The sequence below is a fragment of the Culex quinquefasciatus genome, chromosome 1 (genome assembly GCF_015732765.1).
Source record: "Culex quinquefasciatus strain JHB chromosome 1, VPISU_Cqui_1.0_pri_paternal, whole genome shotgun sequence".
In the NCBI taxonomy this organism is placed as follows: domain Eukaryota; kingdom Metazoa; phylum Arthropoda; class Insecta; order Diptera; family Culicidae; genus Culex; species Culex quinquefasciatus.
Genome location: NC_051861.1, coordinates 50,635,621 through 50,655,135, shown reverse-complemented (window position 1 = coordinate 50,655,135; position 19,515 = coordinate 50,635,621). Strand labels below are relative to the sequence as shown.

Genomic DNA, 19,515 nt, shown 5'->3' with positions numbered 1-19,515 from the left:
GCGACTGTCTCCCCAGGTCATGCTTCGGTTGATCCTAATTTTCGTCTACCGGTAAAGACGACACAACGCACTGCGGTTTCGCGGAATACAGCGGCATGGGGATGTTGTTTACAGCAGATGACAGAGGTCTCACGGGGGGATGCTGGATTCACTGATGTTGAGTTATTGAGGGCCCTCGCATGGAAACGCTTTGTAATACTAGAAAATTGAGTCTCGATCAAATTACAACGCTGTCTGCTGGAGACCCAAATGATGGTGCGGATTACTGTGCCAGCAATTTACGTGTGCCTGTGCACACGCAAAATATGTTAGTTGGCGCGTGTGCGACCTTTGTTTACGGAACATTAAATCACAAAAATAGGTCTTTTTAAGTATCCACTGACATTGAACAAACCGCCAGCTGATCTGTTGTAGAATGACCAACATTATACAAGCCATTGATGATCGCTACACTCCCTTCTCTTTGGGGTACACTCTAAAACAATATTGTGAATGGTTTTTACAAATATGTTCTGTGTTGCTGATGCAGATGTAGGGGCGACGTTGAACTTTCGCGCGCACGCTAAACTCCATTGCATCACCACGAATCACAAGTCACGTGGTGTGCATCATCCGGAAATAGCACATTTTCAGAGTTTATGTTCCTCCGGCATATTGTCCGAGTTTGCGCCAATTTCGACAATTGGGGTCTCTCTGACTGACTGACGTGTAGGATGGTCCCCATTGCCCAATGCAGCCGCCAGAGCAGCTGTGTTTATGCTAATATGCTAACAGCTGAACAACAGCGCACACACCAGAGTGATCTACATGAACGTAGTGAAGAACCTGGCGAATAATGTGCCGTTTCCCTCCAATCGACCGACTGACCCCCACCACATCATCCTCAAGTGCGAAAAAGCTGGTCAACACAACTGCACGAGGGTTGACCAAAAACGTTGACTATGATGGATGTTGAAAATTTGACGAGGTTTTGCCATTTGTTTACTAATTCCGATTGCTTGCGTGTGCTGGCCGTAAATGGCGATGATGATCTATTGGCTGGTGAAATTGAGCAACAATTGCATGTTGCCCGTTCGGATGAATATTCATGGTGCAAATTAATTGAACAATTTTTAAACCGTTTAATGTCTAGTAATATCAAAACGGTGTACCACAAATTTCTTAGCGGTAGTCTTTCTTTAGTAATGAAACGGTCTTGTAATTGAAGCTTTTTTTGTTGGTAAACCTCGTTGGATAAATAGGACGAGTGTTGAAAAAAATAATGTTTGCAACAAGTTGGATACAACTATTTTTTTTACAGTGCCGGAAAACACCATTTTAATTGTTTTTTTTTAGAATGAAACGTTTGTTTAACCGCTTGAATGTTATTTGCCGTCAAATTCCAAAACAGTATAGAAAAGTGCTCCTTTTCGGTATTAATGTAGAAACGTTTTAGCCAGGGCTCTGGTCGGGTTCTTTAGAGGACCCGAAGTCGCAGTCACCAAATTTAGTGATGAAAAGTAGGTCGTTTCGTTATTCCAGAATGACAGGAAACAGTTTATTATTGGATTTTTTCAAAGGTGAAATGTATCAATCAACCTTTTGTGTAGAAGAGTGGTTCTCTACGATTTCGCTCTCTACGAATCTACCTTTCTTTGTATTTTTTTTTATTTGGATGAAACTTTGTCCATGCATTCTCTATGTCAAAAGTAGTCATTTTGCATTATTCATTTTTCCATGCAAGTCTCCATACAATTTTGGGAGCATTTCATAGTGAAATTCATACCAAATTGTTTTGTATCTTGAGAAGGAATTTTCTGATCGATTTCATGTCTTTGACAAAGTTGATTATTATTTGAACTTTTGGAAAAATGGGTACACCGATAAAACTGATTTTTTGATTTAACTTTTTGATATTAATAATATATTAAATTAATTAATATTAATATTAAATTCCCAAGATACGTATTTGATTTTTTTTATCATCTTCTGAGCCATAGTGCCTAATCGTTCGTAACATTCGTGACATTTTTTGATCTTTTCGAAAACAATATTTTGTTTTTATTATCAAGACTAACATTTCAAAAGGGCGTAATATTGAATGTTTGGCCCTTTTAAAATGTCAGTCTTTATTTAAAAACATTCAAAATATTGTTTTCAAAAGGATCGAAAATTTTTACGAATGTTTCATGTTTTAACATTGAAAATCGGACCATTTTTTAGACATCAGAAAATGGTGGGTTGTTTGGGTGCGGCTTTCTTTCTTTTTCTTTAAGCCGCTGTGTCTCAGCAACCAGAGGTCCAATCTTCAACGTCTCTTATACAAATATTTCGCTAAAAACAAACTTTCGGTGGCTATATCTAGAAAACGAAATCCTATATCAAAAAAAAATCTTTTAAGTACTTTTCGATTGCAAATTTGATTTTACATTGAAAAATTAGGTAATTTTTTTTGTATGAAATATCGTTTTTTTCCAAAATCACTATTTTTTCAAAAAATTATAACTCAGTGGCAGATTTTTTGACCATACTTCTCAATGGCTTAAAAGTTGCGGGTAGAGGGTGACGAGCAGGAATTCCCGGGAAATCGACCATTTTTTGACCTCTCGATTCCCGGGAAATTTATAACTTATAAATATTGAAGCAAAATAATATAAACTTATAAGAAAAACATTTGAAAAATTCAAAATTGTTTTGAACATTGAATGTTCAATGTTCAAGTTCGAATAAACTAGTGCTTTTTATTTTCAAATATTGTTTTTTTTTATTAAGCTGGTACAAATATTTTTTAAAAGTTTTTGTCCCCCCCCCCTTCAAAATTGGGCCGAAAAATCAGGGGGTAAAAAAAATTTTTTACAATAAACTTCAAAATTTCAATGAAAATACAAGTGCAACCATCAAATGAAATCAAATTAAAATACATTCTTCTGCGTTTTAAATCATTTTTAGCATGTTTGCGTTTTTTAAAAAATGTTTAGATTTTTTGAAAATTTTCGATGCAAAATCTTTTTTTTTCGATACAATTTTTGTTTTTGTCAAATCTTAGATTTTTTGAAAACTAATGATTGCAAAACAACTCAACTAGTGTAAAATGCATTTTAAAACACTTTTTTCATTTAAATGTGAAGACTATGGCTTGTTATTTAATTTTTTATATTTTTTTATTTTTTTGCCCCCCCCCCCCCTTGACCTCGGCCAGGGACGAGGGACTTTTTTTAATATTTGCATCGGCCTTATTTTAAGAGTTAAATTTAATTCCCATATCTTCTCTCGAGCATAGCAATCCTCATAATCTAGTTTTTTTTTTGTTATCATATGGATTTTCGTGATAACTGTAAATATTAGCAATCCTCATAATCTAGTTTTTTTTTTGTTATCATATGGATTTTCGTGAAAACTGTAAATATTTCTTCAATGAACATTTACAGTTGACCTTGAAAATTACAAAAAACAGTTTTATTTGCTGTTTTGAGCAGTTTTTTATCATATTGCAAAATTCCTGATACTAGGAAATTATATACAAGCTATTTTTTACAAAAAAAAAAATCTAATATCAAGTTTGTGCAACTTTTGAAAAATCACTCAGTGCGAATTAAGATTCGTAAATATTTTAAACTACAATTTTGAGTCTTTAAAAGCTCAAGAAACGATTTTGTAGTTGCAGATTCAGAAAAAAAAATCGAAAGGTTTTATAGTTCCTCAAAATAATGAGGCTACTAAAATTAATGTTTCATTAAAAAAAGTATGATTTATTTGTATATGAAAAAACAAAACAAAGTTGACTTCATAGCGGTCGGCTACCATTGCTAGTACCAACCACTATAGTGTCTTCCTTTTAACTACAAGGACTTCGCCGCCCTGGGCTCCCAAGTGCTTTAGTACGGCTCGGAGCGACGGCGTCGGAAACTTCGAACCAGCAACCTCTGGATTGTGAGTCCAGTGCGCGGTTCGATTGATCCACACGGGCGATGTATATAAATTCATTTAAAAGAAACAAATTTATTACATTTCATTTTAAATTTTGGCACTATTGGCCTAGTCAAAAAAACTCCCGGGTCCCGGAAATTCCCGGGAAATGGCCGATCAGAAAATTTACTTAGAAGTTACAAATCTTTAATATTTACGTACCATTTTGTATGGACAGCTGCTAAAATGGTATAAAATGGTATGGGTGTACCAATGACACCAAATAGCTACTTTGGTCATAGGGAAGGTCCCCACGAAGTTTGAGCCAAATAAAAAAATGAAATAAAATCAATTTCCGGTATTGGTAGAAAAATTCTCACATGCAACACGTTGCCAAATTAGATTTTTCAGAGTTCGTTTTTATTTAGCTAACTCGGCAAGTTAGGTTAGATAAATGGAGAAAACGAAGAAATAAACAAAACGACCTGCTGAAAAACAATAAAACTAAAAGATAGGGGACGGACTCATAATCATTTAGTTATGTATTGTTGAAAGCTGCTTTGTACGGCATTCTAACACATGCTTAGAAAAATCTTATAATTGAGAAGCGCTAGAGAAGGTCTCTGAAATAACTAACAGGTCGCTGACAGTACATTTGTGTCTCATAAAAATGTGTTTAAAAGGTGTTGTTCAACTTTGCTTGAAATATTGATGCACTTTTTATAATCAATCAACCAGTAACAAGTAGCACACTTCTGGATCCAAGCCGTTGTGAAATTCTGTAATTTTGTGCAAGTCTGCAAGTCAAGGCACAGCAGTTCTCAGAAGCGCACATAGTTCAAAGCTACTGTGCTAAACAATCACACCGGTGAGGGCAGCCAAAATTGGCCCCTGACTGACTGCTACTACTATGTTCACACTGGGGCTGCATCAACGGGTAACGAACTTCGTGATCATAAGTCACGCTCAAATTATGCTACACCATCGGGCGACCCCTTTGACGCGTGTTGTTGCTACTTTACGATCGATTTGCGCTGCCCAAGGTTCGCCGGTACACTCCCACACACAAGTGATTGAATAATGTTTCATAAATTAATATTTTGTCAAACAATTGGTTATGGCTAGTTTTGCAAAGTCAACTAACGTACCTTTCAATAAAAAAAAATGCCATCAAAAGTTTTTTTTATTACCAAACGGAAACATCCATCTAAAAAAGTCCACCAACTGCAACCAACATCGGATGTGTTTACTTTACGTAGTTGTAGGTGCAATCTTAATTCACTTTCTAATCACGTCCAAACCCGGGTGGTGGTTGGTGACCACGAATCCCGCACGGCGCAACCACCAATTGCACCCACGGTTGAGCGAGTGTGTTGGCTACTTCGACTTGAACGGCGGCGCCTTCATGGGTTTACCGAACGCCCTGACATTTGGAAACATGCTGATCGAGGTACGTTTTTTAATATCGCGGGCTTCCCTTCCCTATTGCTGGACGGACCGGCCGTCGAGGTTGCCCACTCTACCGAGTGTGCATTAATGTGAGCTGTTTTTTTTCTGTGGCAGATTTGTTATTTCGAGGGTAATCACACACAATCTACAGTCTACACATATGTACACTCTTTTGCCTGAAGAGTTCGTTGATGAACGTGGCCTCACATCGAAAGGTTTACGGCAATCGGAGGATCTGATCGTGGGTGGCTTGAACCAGTGATCCTGGAAGAACTTTGAGATCTGCACGATCTCGATTCGAAGAGACACAAACCAGTTTTGTTGCTTTGTTACGTCAACAAACTAAGTGAAGTTCGGTTCACGCCCACCTTCGCGATTTCGCGAGGATCGATTTAAGCGAAAGGCTTCAAATACCAGCAAATCAAACCGTTAAGTTGATAATTGGTTACCATTCCTTTGGTCAACACTCCTGAAGTAGGCATTAGGCTTGTTGTCAACCGTAAAGGGGTCAATAGCCGAACCACTCACTATTAATCATATAATAATTCTTCAATAAAAGGACAGTGAAATACCGTCATTCACCACCAACCAGCAGCGTAGTCGTCGTCGTCGTCAAATCGTGCCGCGCAAAAACCGGTTTCGTTTATCCATCTTGGCTTAACTTTTCCAACTGTTGGCTGGAAGCAATACTCAATCGGCACAATGAACCCCTCGTCCGAACGGTTTGTGACGAATCTGAGCCAAGGCTATAGGATGAATTCGCAAATCATGTTGCATGCAGATCGAAACTGCTCGTGAAACCTCCCAGAGCAAGGTTGACCAGAATTGCATCCGTTTGGGTCAACCAAGGTGGTTGCAAGAAGTCTTGTTAGCTGAATCGCGCATGTCATTTCGCAGCTAATTACATCGCACCCATTCAAAAAATGGTACTTAGCCGTACCATGATACAATACCATTGCCTAATCCGTGATAGTTATCACACTGGGCAAAGTTCCCGGTTCTCATATTTCTTCTGTTGATTAATAGCTGTCTCACAGCAGATTAGCGCGCAAATTTCAGCCGCCGCCGGCAGCCACCATGTCGACACAGTACATTTTTCCATCCGCAGCCGTGAACAACCAATTCTGTATGGAACGATCGGTTCTAGGTGATTCTGAGTCGTGATAGACTTGCCTTGATGCCTACCTGCCAGGCTCATGTTTCAACTTAGCCACGTTAGACCACCAATTCTGGAGTTTTTTTTTTTTTTTTTTGAAAATGTCCAATAAACCAAATTTCCAGTTTTTGCTTTTTGGGTGTTTTTGAAACCGCCTTGAGTCAGGGGTATTGAAAAACACCCAAAATGCAAAAACTGAAATTTTGGTTTATTGGACCTTTTCAAAAAAACTCCAGAATTGAACGTACATCGGTTGCAGCGGATATTTGAATTTATGCATTTATGGGTATTGTTGAGCTTCATCGCCGATGTCGCGGGATTCAATGAATATCCCAATTTCACATCAATATGTTAGTTTGAGAAGTAACTGAACAGAGCATGGTTTGATGACAGGTTCAACTGAAGGTTATTTTTTAACTTATAGCCTATGCAGTCTTTCTATAGTCGGATGCTCTAGCCATTCGGCCACCAAGGAGTTAATACTACTTGAGTGAATTAATCCGTAGTGGTGAAATAATGTCAAAAGTTCATTTACTATATAGAAGGAGAGGGGGTAATATGCACCCCCGGGGCAAAATGCACCCCTTGCTTTTCTCGGTATTTGAAAGAATTTTCCGGAGAAAAACTCATAGAAATTGAAAGTTTAACATTGCTAAACCATGCTGGAAAAAATTGAGCATCGTAGTTTAAAAACAGCATAAGTTATTTGCAAAGCTTTAAAATGTTGTGTTTTCATCTAATTTTCGCATAAAAAGCATTAATTGTTATTGTAAGTATTGAGGTATATAGTTTTTGCCATAATCTTCACTATTCTGTAGATAGATGAGTCCAAAAACATAAAAAAAATGTGTCATCTAGTGGTGACTAGTGAAAAATGCATTTACCCGGTGCATTTTGCCCCATTGTTGCGGTGCATATTGCCCCGCATGGTTGTTTGAAATGAATCAAAAATGTTTTTAGAAATTTGATATTTTCGAACAATTTTGAGGTTTTTAAAGACTTTCTTCACATGGATGACGAAGAATAATAGTTGTTTTAGAACATCGAACAAAATTCTGCCACAGTAATGCTGTAATGGTTGAGAAATCACAATTTTACCTTAGGGGATGCATATTACCCCCTCTCCCCCTAATAGAACTATCCCTTCCCCAACGATTCCCCTACACACCACACACTATTATAATCTATAAATAACTCGAACCGGTTGGTACGGTATGTCCCCGGCTTCTTCTTCTTCCCCTGATGATTCTATGAAATGTGGGTTCCGTTCATAGAATCTGTCTCATGTGGTTAAGGCTCCGGAAGGCATCATCCCCAATCGGCCATTTGGCGGCCATATTTGTTTTAGAAAAACATTCAAATCTTGATTCAGAATGTTTCAATCAAAAAAAGGTTTTCTTTGTGTTGTTTGTAGAAGCACAGTGATTATTTTTTCATTTTAATTTAATATTTCTGGACCCTGAATTCAGAACCACCATTGACAGTCATTGATCCAAACGTGGAAGACACCGTCTATCACCTTAATGCAACGCAGTAGGCCGGGCCGCTTTAATGAGTGTAATTCACTTTGGAGGTTCTCGAAAGTACTGCAATCATTAATAATGACAAAAAGGAACTTGAGGAGTAATCTAACCATAAGTCCTTCTCGGATGCTTTCTTCGGACTGGCTGCACTTGTGTTCGATTAGATTAGATTAGATTAGATCATAGCCTATGCAGGCTTTCTATTTAATTATTATTTCATTTCTGCTGTATGTATGTATGTATGTATGTATGTATGTATGTATGTATGTATGTATGTATGTATGTATGTATGTATGTATGTATGTATGTATGTATGTATGTATAAGAACCCTCGTCTTGGCAGGACATGGCCTTGACCTTAGAATTTCATTTCTTTTAAGCGTTGTGTATAGAAAAGATTGAGAATAAATTTCAATAATAGCTTAAGTCACTCATTTACCTTTTTTCATAAAACCTTTTCAACCAACTATTTAGCCTGATAAACCCTTTGAAAAAAAAATCGAGGTAAGTTTTCATTTGCGCAACAAACTGTGAAAACTTACTTCAATAAAAACAGCTTGGATTTATTTTTTTAAACTTTTTCAGAGTAGTTTAGAGGACATATTTAAGCTCGACAATCAAATCAAAATAAATCAGAAGATTTGATTATCCGAAGCGAAAATTTTCGAGAACTTCAAATAGACGAGTCTGGACTGCACAGTAAAAAATTATGTAAATTTGGAAGCTGTAATTTTAGAAGGTTTAATATTACCTCTTTTATGATGCAATTTTACCTCAATTTAGACTGAACAAGTGACATTACACCAGAAAAGTGGTAAAATTACACATTTCCAGAGGTAAAATTACACCTTTTTTCTGACATAAAAGATGTACCGGGTATGTACCCCTTCCCAGATGTAATATTACTATGATTTTTTTTTTTTTGTGTGTATACTACTCGCTATGCCTCAATCAATAACAAACTATTTTATGGTTGTTGCGTATGCAGGTAATTTACTGAAACCCTCTACACAACATCTCGCATCTTTCTTCCCATGTAGATTCTGTGAAATGGGATCCGTTCTCAGAATCCTCTCTGCGGTAAGCACAACGCAGTAGGGCTGGCCGCTTTACTTTTTGTAATACATTTTCGGGTGTTTTCGGATGTAATGTAAGAGCGAGTTTTTCACCAATGTGCAACAGGTCGTATCGAGGTGCTCCGATTTGGATGAAACTTTCAGCGTTTGTTTGTCTATACGACAAAGGGAGGTGGGGTAAAACGGGCATTGAAGTTTGAGGACCAAAAAAACCATAAAAAAATCTTAAAATTGCTCGCATTTCCGTAAAACTTCATAAATTCCAACTCTCTTAGATGCATTCGAAAGGTCTTTAGAAGCACTTTAAAATGAGCCATAGACATCCAGGATTGGTTTAACTTTTTCTCATAGCTTTTGCAAATTGAAAATGGATTTTTTTAAAACCTTAATATCTTTTTTTGTCGTAGAAGGCTCATATTTGGCATGAGTTCATCTAATGTATAGACAAACAAACGCTGAAAGTTTCAACCAAATCGGAGCACCTCGATACGACCTCTAGAACAAACCGAGCAATATTCACAAAAACTGCCTCGTAATTATCAATATTGACACGAAAAGTGCTTGGGGCGTAATCTTACTCTAAGACTTTCCAGCATGCCTTCATCGGACTGTCTGAGTTTTTGTTGGATTAGATTCGATAAAATTATATAAGATTCTATCCGATTAAATAAGACCCCAACACTACTCTGAAGCGTGTACAACTATTAAATCCAATTTGGTGGCCAAATAGGTGATGATGAAATATTGAGAAAATTTATTTGGTATTCCAACTAAAATTTTAATGAAATGAGGACGCATAATTCAATTGTTTTGTACAATTAAAAAAATAAAAATTGTAAAAAAGGTTTGGTTTTTTGTTCATTATGATTTGATTTTTCAAAACTTTTGTCCCTCATGCAACTATGGCCGAGGTCGAGAGGGAGCAAAAAAATAATAATTCATTTAAAAAAAAACTAACCCAAACATGATAAAAATGGTTCTAAACGCATGGGAATGCATTTTAATTTGATTTCAGTTGATTGCACATAAATAACACTGACCTACAAAAAATGAAAAAATGACCGAGCAGATTCAACTCCAGAGAAAGCATAAACTTTGAGGTCCCCAGAAACACGTGCACTTTGAATTTTTCATAAATAGTTAGACAGGGCCGAATGGGTTTTCCCACGTAAAGTAAAGTAAATCTTTCCCAGTTCCTGAGGGGAACACCCTTGAAGAGTATCGGGGCCGGCATTTACAAAGCGGATTCAGTGGCAGTTTCATTCTCAACTTAATGTTAACATGTTAAGGTTAATGTTAACATTCCATAGGTCGCCTCCCTAAGGTGTCGTGATAAGGTCCAGTTTGTGACGATACACTACCTTCCCTTTACTAAGCAATCGAATCCAGAAGGGAAAAAGATCACGGTTTTCCCACGGTTTTTCCCCAATGTTTATGGAGAATTAGGGCGGTTCGTCACTGTAGCATACAATACAAAAATTGCACTCAATATGTGGGAGTAGGCGAACAGCACTAATTCTCAATTCAAACTTCTGGAGACGAACCTGCGCAGAAATTTTGTTGATCTGTGTTACCATTGAAAATTTGATCTTTGACAATTATTTTGTTTGTCCTCAGATTTTTCGGGTCTACTTTGAAAAAGGAGGGGGGAGGGGGAGTGTCAAAAACATTACATTTTTTTATCGTCGTATACAAACCATCGAATAATCGAGTCTGGACTGTATATGTCTATCTCAATTTTTTCCGGCCATTAGTATCGAAACGCTTAAGTACGTATATCTTGAGAATGAGTGACTAGAACTTTCATTTTTATATGGATCTTGCTGGACATGTTTTTTTAATTACCTATCTAACTTGGTATGTGTAGTAGGGTTGGTCTTACTAGGGTAATCTTTCTGTCCATCACAATGCACAATCTTGTTGCTGTACAGAGTTTAGTTTGAGAATTCGAGCATCCCCAAACCAAATCAATTTTAAATGGGATATAATCCGTGATATTATTGCAATTAGTATTTATTTGAAATTTTATTTTCGCAAAAGCCTCATTGGCATATAGTTTTAGTTCCTGGGAACAACTTTGCCGAATAGTGCAAAGAGATTCGTCTACACTGACAAATAAACTATTTTTTTATAAGAAGCAATTTGAATTAAAACAAACCCATTAAAAAATCAAATGAAAATGCATCAATAACAACCATGTTAACGGAAGAAGGATCTTACGTAGCAATCGAACGTGTCCAGTGACACTTGTAAAACATTAAGTTTTATTAGGAAACGAGAGCTAGAAAACTGTTTTAAAAAAACCTTTAATAAAAAGAAAGCTTGTTCTGAAGCCAATCTTACTCGCAATCTTCGCTAGGCACTGTGTGCACTACCCAAACAACGCGCGCGAAACAGCTGGAAAATTTCGCGACATTTATTAACAAGCGACGTAATTAAACTTTCGCGGTATTTGTGGTTATCCTTCGCTTCGTGTTAAACGCTGTTCCTCTCTAACATGAAGAGCACTCTGGCTATGTTTGGCTGCACTTACCTCGTGAGCTTTCGGGTGCTGATGGTTACAGTGCTCGTGCTGGTGCGCTTCGGCGGCGTGGCCACCGCCACTGTCGGGGTATCCCTTCACCGGTGCGAGGGCGAGGAAAATTAACGCCGCCAGGAACAATCGATTTGCGGTCGTCGGAAATCGCACCGGGCACCACCAGCAATGCTGTAGCTGTTTCATAATGTTGCCCTTCTCCTCCCGCTTCAAGCGATTCTGAATCTACGCTGTGTGCTTCTCGTTCGTTCGTTTATTGATTTTAAGAGTGTTTCCCTTTCGCGAACCCTACTAGCTTGACATTTGATTTGCTTAACACAAGCACTTCTCTCCTGCGTTCACCGCAACTTCTTTTTATGGGGTTTGAAGCCTTTGATATTCCCTCAAAATATTGATCTCACATCCGCAAAGTGGACTCGCGGAACTAACGATCGCAAACACCACCACAACACTTTTCCTTTCGTTTATAGCGACTTTCTTGGTGGGTTTAGCGACAAAAACACTTCTTTTTCCTGCTGCTCGCAGATTGTTGCTACTATTTTAGTCACCACACTCTATGGCCGTAGCCACAAAATATGAATGCAGCCAACCCTGAGCCGAGAGACTTGTTCCGAATAGAGCTCCACCGAAGAAGAAAAAAAACAGCGCACCCAAAGGCTGTGTAAAGCTCACACAAAAAAAAAATAAACCAAACGAAACCTTCAGCAAAAGTCGCGAAAACGTACCGATCGGGCCGAGTGCATCCACCAAACTGAAAGTGTTCGGTCCGCGCGCGATCAACTTTATTCCAGCAATAATCTCGTCGCTCTGAGTCGAGCCCGAGCCGTTCGCTGTTTTTGCTGCTTGTGCCAATCCTATAAAACACGACTGTAAACACCAGCGAGGCTTAACCGTACAGCCAGTTTTGTTTATTTTTTCTCCTCTCTCTCTCGTCTCTTGTTGTTGACATTCGGTTGAAGTTTCTCGCACAGATGCCAACTTTGGCAAGGTTTGTGAGGGAATGGTTGAACGTGAAAATCGAGCGTAACATTTTAAGCGGGATAAATGGGATAAGTACAATGTAAAATAAAATCGAACATTGAATAAAAGACTAACACAGAAAGAAAGAATAAAGAAACCTTATTTTGCAACTAGACAAAACTACCAACTTGTAACGAGAAGTTTACAAGAAAACAACTGAAGTTGTGAAATATGGGACAAGACAGACAAACAAGAATAGTTAATATATATAATAAAAAAGATTGAACGTACCTAAATAACAAATACAAAATAACAGTTATGCCCAAATTTTTTACCAATTTTTTCCAGCAGTTACATTTCTACAATAATGTATTGCGATTCCAAGTTTGAAGAACAGAGTAGTTAAATTTTGTGAGGTAAGGGACAAGTTATAGCAATAGCAAAATAAATAGATGGATAGATTTTATTATTTTTTTTCTAAAAATAATAGGAAAAATCTAGCTTGTTTTGAAAATAGCCAATGCACCAATTGCAAACATACAGCATTTCACGTTCACACCGTATGGAGTAAGTGTGATAAACTATATGTCCACATTCAGCGCATCAACTTTTTCAAAACACAGGAAATGATAGAAGGAAGACCCCATTCTGTATAGTGGAAGATTTCTGCAACACCTTGGACTCAGACCAGACATTTTGTCTGAAATATTAAAACTGTGGTATTATCACTAAATCCTATCATCCTTTCACCCCCAAGACATGGTCTATCCTTCGTGCCTTCGTGTCTTGGGTGATGGCGAATTCTAACTAGAATTCACAACAGGACCTCCCTCGCCTCCAGTTTACAACATGACAGCGACGAGAACACAGCCGAATGGGAGTTGACAGTATCAAATGCATGCTATACCCTTTGCTTTGCTGGATACTTGCTAATAGCAAAGGGCGAGAGTCCTGCGACTCTCAGCAATCATCAATACTGCCCATTTGCCACAAAGACCCCATCGCTTTCCTAATTCTTTAGCATTAGCATTAGCATTTGGAGGACGCCCCACCACCGGAAGGCTCCACAACGCTTATCCCACTGTTTGGTGTGGTTGTGTTAGACCCTCATCCGGAACAATAATCCAACACGGGAGATACCATGTCTTCATCTTTTGATGAGTGTGTAATACAACCCAGGACATAAGGGGGGGGGGGGTCCTGGCCGGGTCCAAGCTATCCTCAGGGATGGGAAGGATCGTTAGTAAACACCTATCTAAAGTGCGCAACGACCCCTACGTCACCTTAGCGGTATAGATGTTTGTAGGGAGGTTTTGGACTCAATGTTAGTAGGAGAGGTAGAACCCTAGGATACTCCTCGAAAGGCGTTGCGGGTTGGTTGTAACAGTATTCCTAATTCCAGTCTATGCTCACCAAGTCGTCATGGCCTAGTGGTTAGCATTTTTGCTTACCAATCCAAAGGACGAGGGATCGAACCCCGCCTCGAGCGACTTTGGTTTTTCGTTCATATTCATCATTTCAAATTTCTGTGTTCTTAACTTTTCCTAATTCTAAACACAAAAACTAAGGTGTTGTATTCGATGCGCTGAACATCCACTGCAAGCACTCTAGCATAAGTTGTCGTGAAGTCAAACGGTCACACTTCAGTATCAAATGCATAACTCGGCTCTGAAGTACTTCGTTTTACCTGTATCCCGGTTGCAAGAAACAAAATTGAGGCAAAGTAATCAAACTGGGGAGCAACCAAAGAGTTGTAGACAGGTATCTTTGCTTCTATGGTGATCAGTTATCAGCTGATTCTGCACATTACATGTGTTTGTTAAAGTTGAATTTTTCGTCCAGCATTACTCATAGATATTTAATCGCTTCCACCCGTTCAACTTTGTTTTGCTGACGGTAGGTTAAAGTTTCTTCCACCTCAGCCAATCGAAAAAATCCGCTAGTTCAGCATTCATCACGTCAAAACATTCGTGTCCAAACTATCTCCCACTACGACCAGCATTATGTCGTCGGCAAACAAGTTCACTTGTGGCTGCCATATTGCTTGTTTTAGGTCGTTCATGTACAGAATAAACAGCAGCGGTCCTAGCACACTTCTCTGTAGAACTCCAAGATGTACATCCATAGCGGGCGATGTTACACAGTTATATCTTGTCACTCGTGTTCTGATGTTTAAATAGCTGCTTAAGCACCTCAAAGCTGTACCACGCAGGCCTGCAAAATGTTTCCAACCCAGCGTACACATGATGGCCTATCTACAATCACTTAGCTTAGAACATCTAAGTAAAGTAGTTACTTAGGAAAGTCTGCAACTTACGTTCGTCATCCACAATCAACTTAGAAAACTTGCTGGGCTGATATACGTTGCTATGCAGTTGTTTGTTTACCTTTGATATGGAAACGTCAACTTACCGTAGATTTTGAAATTTTACAAACCAAACGTCAGTTTCTAATTTGATTACTTTTCCATTGTAGAAACTCAGATTCATTTCCGTTGATACAAATTCCTAAGCTAAAAGTGAAATTTTCTAAGCTAAGTGATTGTAGATAGGCCATGAAGCAAACCAAAATGTGAGTTCACTGCTAGCATGTGACTGTAAGCCTACTGTGTCCGTTCAACCACTGCCGCCTGACTCGTGCCGGTCGGCTGCTGGAGAATGAGAGACGTGAAAAAATGAGCTACACTCACTCAATTCGTGTCGTATGACTGACTCGTAAAATCCTCTCTAAACACTATTTTGACTATTTTTAAACAATTGAATGGTTCTAGACTGTGCAAAACACTTAAAACAACCATGACTTATATTCAAAATTACATTTCCACGCATAAATACGAACTTTTTGTGTAAAAACTTGTTTCTTTATGTGTGTGCGTGCAACGTCGAATGAGCGTTGGACGACTACTGCCTCGCATTGCAGCTGCTCAGTGAGCTAGGGCACTCACGACTGAGTCGGGTTTGTTTATGTCACGGTTTTGCGGTTCAGTGAATGGATCTGAAAAAATCGTGTATGCGTCGCCGATTTTCGCGTCAGGACCCCTGACATTTTCAGCTCTGGTACCACGTATTTCGCAACGATGCAAAACTGCCTTCAACTTGGTCCACACCCGCTCGATCGAAATACGCCGTCAGCTGCTCTTCCTCAATCTTTTCTATGACTTTTTCGTATTGCAGCAGCAAGTTGACTGGTATGTAATCTTCCGAACACGTTTTTTTTTTTTTTTTGTAGTCCTTGTTTATTCACTTAAAAGTTTAAAGTTCAAATTTGAAGTTTTCTACACTAATGTTATCTATAGAATTATTACAAACAAAATATAAATATTTGGCAACAATGAGTTTTGTTTGAATTGAATGCTCTCGTGACAATCTACTAAATGATGGATACAGAAAATACGCATTCCGTTTATGTCTAAGGTTAGGATTAATAGCATTCAGTTTTGTTTTCGCATAACTCCATACTGGGGAAACTATGCGACACTCGAATAGCCTATGCTCTAGTGTGTCCACTGTTTGCGGACAATGGTCACAGTTCGGACTAGATCGTCTGTTTGAAGATACGTCTCCATTCTCGCTGGGTTTCTAGGATGGCAGGATCACATTCACCTTCCAGGAGCTCTTGGAAGATGACGAACGAGCTGGGCTGCTGAATTGCACGTGGTGACAGTGTTGATATTTCCAGAACAGTTGTTTTGATTTGTGGGTAAGCGGCTGGTATCTGAAAAAAGGTGTGTTGTATCGCATGTCCCTGAAGAGGTCTAGTTCACTTTCATTTTTCAGCATCCTGTTTGTGATCAGCGCAGTTGATTTGAGGCCAGGTGAGTGAAGATTCAGACCACCACGAGATTTGGGAAGAGATAAAGTCTCCAGTCGGATGTGTTGTTTCCCACCAATCCACAGGAAATTCCGAAATTCTTTCAGAATCTGCGTCTCAAACTTTTTGGGAAGCGGAAGTGTTGAAGCTGCGTACCACAGTTTGGAAGCCACAAAGGTGTTGATGTGGATGACTTTCTGGATCAGATTTAGTACTCGAGACTTGCACGTCCACAGCCGCCATTTCAACTGCTTCAAATTTTTTTGCCAGGTAAGCTCCATGGATTTCTTCACGGTATCCGTGAAGATAAGCCCCAAGATCTTGCAGGAGTCCTCAAAATTCAGCCAAGGCGGAATACCGTTTGTGTCTACAGTTCCAATTTTCAGCGCCACTGTCTTCGTAAGGTTGAGAACTGCACCCGAAACTGGTTCATAAGCTTTGATCACGTTGACTAACTGCGTGAGTCGTCTTCCGTCTGGTACAAATATGCTTAGATCGTCTGCGTAAACGTTCAGCGCGTCGCCAGCGAGTCCCTCTGAAACAATTTTGTCGACCAATGGTTGCATGTATAGGACGAAGAGCAGCATGCTGAGAGGGTCGCCTTGCCTTACGGACCGTAGTATTTGAAACGGACGCGATAGATTTCCGTTTACCAGAATTCTAGAGAACGAGTTCCTAGTAATTTTTTGTAAGAAGTTGATCAAGCGAGGATTAAAGTTCATCTGCTCCATCACCCTGAAGAGGAAGCTGTGGTTGACGCGATCGAACGCATGGTCCATGTCAAAAGAGACAAGCATGGAAGGCTGGCCACTGAATTTCAGTGCAGAGATTTTGTCCAGGATCTTTGTCGTTGCTTCGAAGATGTTATGCTTCCCGTTGGAGCACTTCTGGTGACGTGAAAGAACTGTTTCGACAAGAGGCGTGATTCGTTGTTTGATTATTCTAGTTAAGACTTTGTAATCAAAGTTTAACAGCGTAATCGGCCTGTACGCCTTCATGTCCTTTCCGGTACCCTTCTTTTTCACCAGCACAACTATTCCATTCATGAATTTGGAAGTAGTGTCTGGTGCTTGAAGAGCTTCATTCATTATCAGCGTGAATTCTTGCTTGATGATGTCCCACGCTTTCGAGTAAAATTCTTTGGGTAGACCGTCTTCGCCAGGTGACTTCCTCGAACAGCTTTGCTTGATGTACTTGAGAATTTCTTCTTCGCTCACAGGTTCCAAGATTGCTTCGTTGCGTTCATTATTTGGAGGGATGCTGCAGGTTGGCATAAAGTCAGGTGAATGAAAGTCCACAATGTTGTTTGAGAACAGGTTTTCAAAGTACTCCACTGCATGTTGTACGACTTCCGGTCCTTGGATGATTCTTCCGTCAATCTCTAGCTGGTGAATGTATGTTGACTTTCGATTTTGGCTTTTTTCGGCCAGGTGAAACGTGCTTGTCGGTTCTCCTTGTAGGTAGGTATCATACAGCAGGCGTGATTTGTTGGATCTTTCCCTCTGCATTCTCAGCATCAGGCTTTTGATGTGATTGATGCGAGTAAGCTGCGAAGCGTCGTCGATGTACAGTTCATAGCGTCGAGCTAATTCCCCATGCAAGAGCTCCATTGAGTCTCGATACTCCCTATTTTGGATCGATGACCGCCATCTGAAGAAGGCAGCCAGCTTTGGTTTAGCAAATTCTATCCACCAGATTAGCCAGGATGTGAAGTTTCGTCGCTGCCTTACTAGATAGTCCCATTTCCGTTGCAGCTCAGCCATTGTGTCCTCATCGTCCATAGTTGCTGCGTTCAATCTCCAAACTCCTCGACCAATATTTGTACCCGCAACTGGCATCACCATGCGCACTATCACAGCTTTGTGATCACTAAAGCAAGTAACAGCATGTTGGATTGTCCTTAGGTGCTCTCTTGTTGACTTTGACACAAGAAAACGATCCAGTCTTGAACCAGAACCTCCTCGAACGAAAGTGTAGTTTGTTTGATTCCGATGTATCTCCCTTCAAACATCGATCAGGTCAAGCGAAGTCATCAATCGTGAAGTCATTTCACTCTTAGGGGTGGCACCTGTAGCATCACGGTCGTTCACGATCGAGTTAAAGTCTCCTCCCAAAATTAGCGGACCAGAAAGATTGCGCAAGTAGTGAGCACAGGTGCAGTTGAAGAAATTTTCACGTGACTGGCGGTTTTGCGAACCAGTAGGCGCATAGATGTTACACAGCGTTGTCCCATTTCTCAAGCGTACGACGATTAATCGTCCGTCCAGTGATTTCTCAACCGTTACATGCTCAACTGTAGATTTCAAACCAATTGCAACGCCCCTTCTTCGATTGTCTATATTGTACAGCATGGTGTAGCCGGGGATATTTATAGTATCATTTTCAACTTCTTGAAGGAAGAAAACGTCTATTTCGTGAGCGCGCATGAAACTGGCCAGCGCATCCAGCTTAGTTTGGCTCGTGATGTTGTTGATGTTGATAGATACGAAATTATAACTTTTCAAATCCACTTAGACCCTTTAGGAAAATGCCGGTGTAGTGTTGCTATTGCCCAACAGATGTCGCTGGTGTCGCACGTTCTTTCGAGACCCTTTTTGTTTTTGTACCTGTTCCCAGTCACTGATTCTGACAAATCGTTTGTCAGAACAGCTGTTTTGCCATGCTGTCATGCTTGTTGTTTTTACGTACCACTGTTGTTTTTCTCACCAGATTTCTGCTAGAGCCGTACGATGATGCGAGTTTGGTCTTTCGTGTTGTGCGTATCACCCAGGATTGAGGAGGCGAAAAATCAGCCGCGGAATTTCCTTGCAGGCCGTCCATACAGCTGAGTAGGTTTTTTGATCTGTTGGTAATTGAGATTTTTTTGCAGAGAGGGCAGTATCTGGAGGTGCTTCGGCAGGACATATATCTGTGCTTCTTACCTGTGAAGATAGGTGAAGCTGCTTGGTGATATATTGTCCTCATCGCCGGGCCGTTTGTTTTGCGACTGCGGGTTCCACATGCAGCGCGGCCGGGGGAATTTTGAACGTTTCTAGACGACAGCTTCAGCGTCGGGCCAAATTTGTTGCGGATACGAGTTTCGGGTGTTGAGCGATCGGGCAATCTGTGTGCAGTTGGAGA

General features: G+C 39.7%; 1 protein-coding gene across 3 annotated transcripts in view; it reads right to left on the bottom strand.

Annotated features, from left to right (window-relative positions):
* LOC6035360 (leishmanolysin-like peptidase) overlaps window positions 1–12,518 on the bottom strand; it is a 64,987-nt gene extending 52,469 nt beyond the window's left edge. For 2 of the 3 annotated variants that reach the window (XM_038248455.1, XM_038248456.1), the window contains exon 1: window positions 11,623–12,518. In XM_038248455.1, the coding sequence (XP_038104383.1) occupies window positions 11,623–11,811 (189 nt within the window). In that variant the 5' untranslated portion in view covers window positions 11,812–12,518. The remainder of the gene's footprint in view (window positions 1–11,622) is intronic. The other variant, XM_038248457.1, reaches the window with a different exon arrangement.
* Window positions 12,519–19,515: the final 6,997 nt, after the last annotated feature.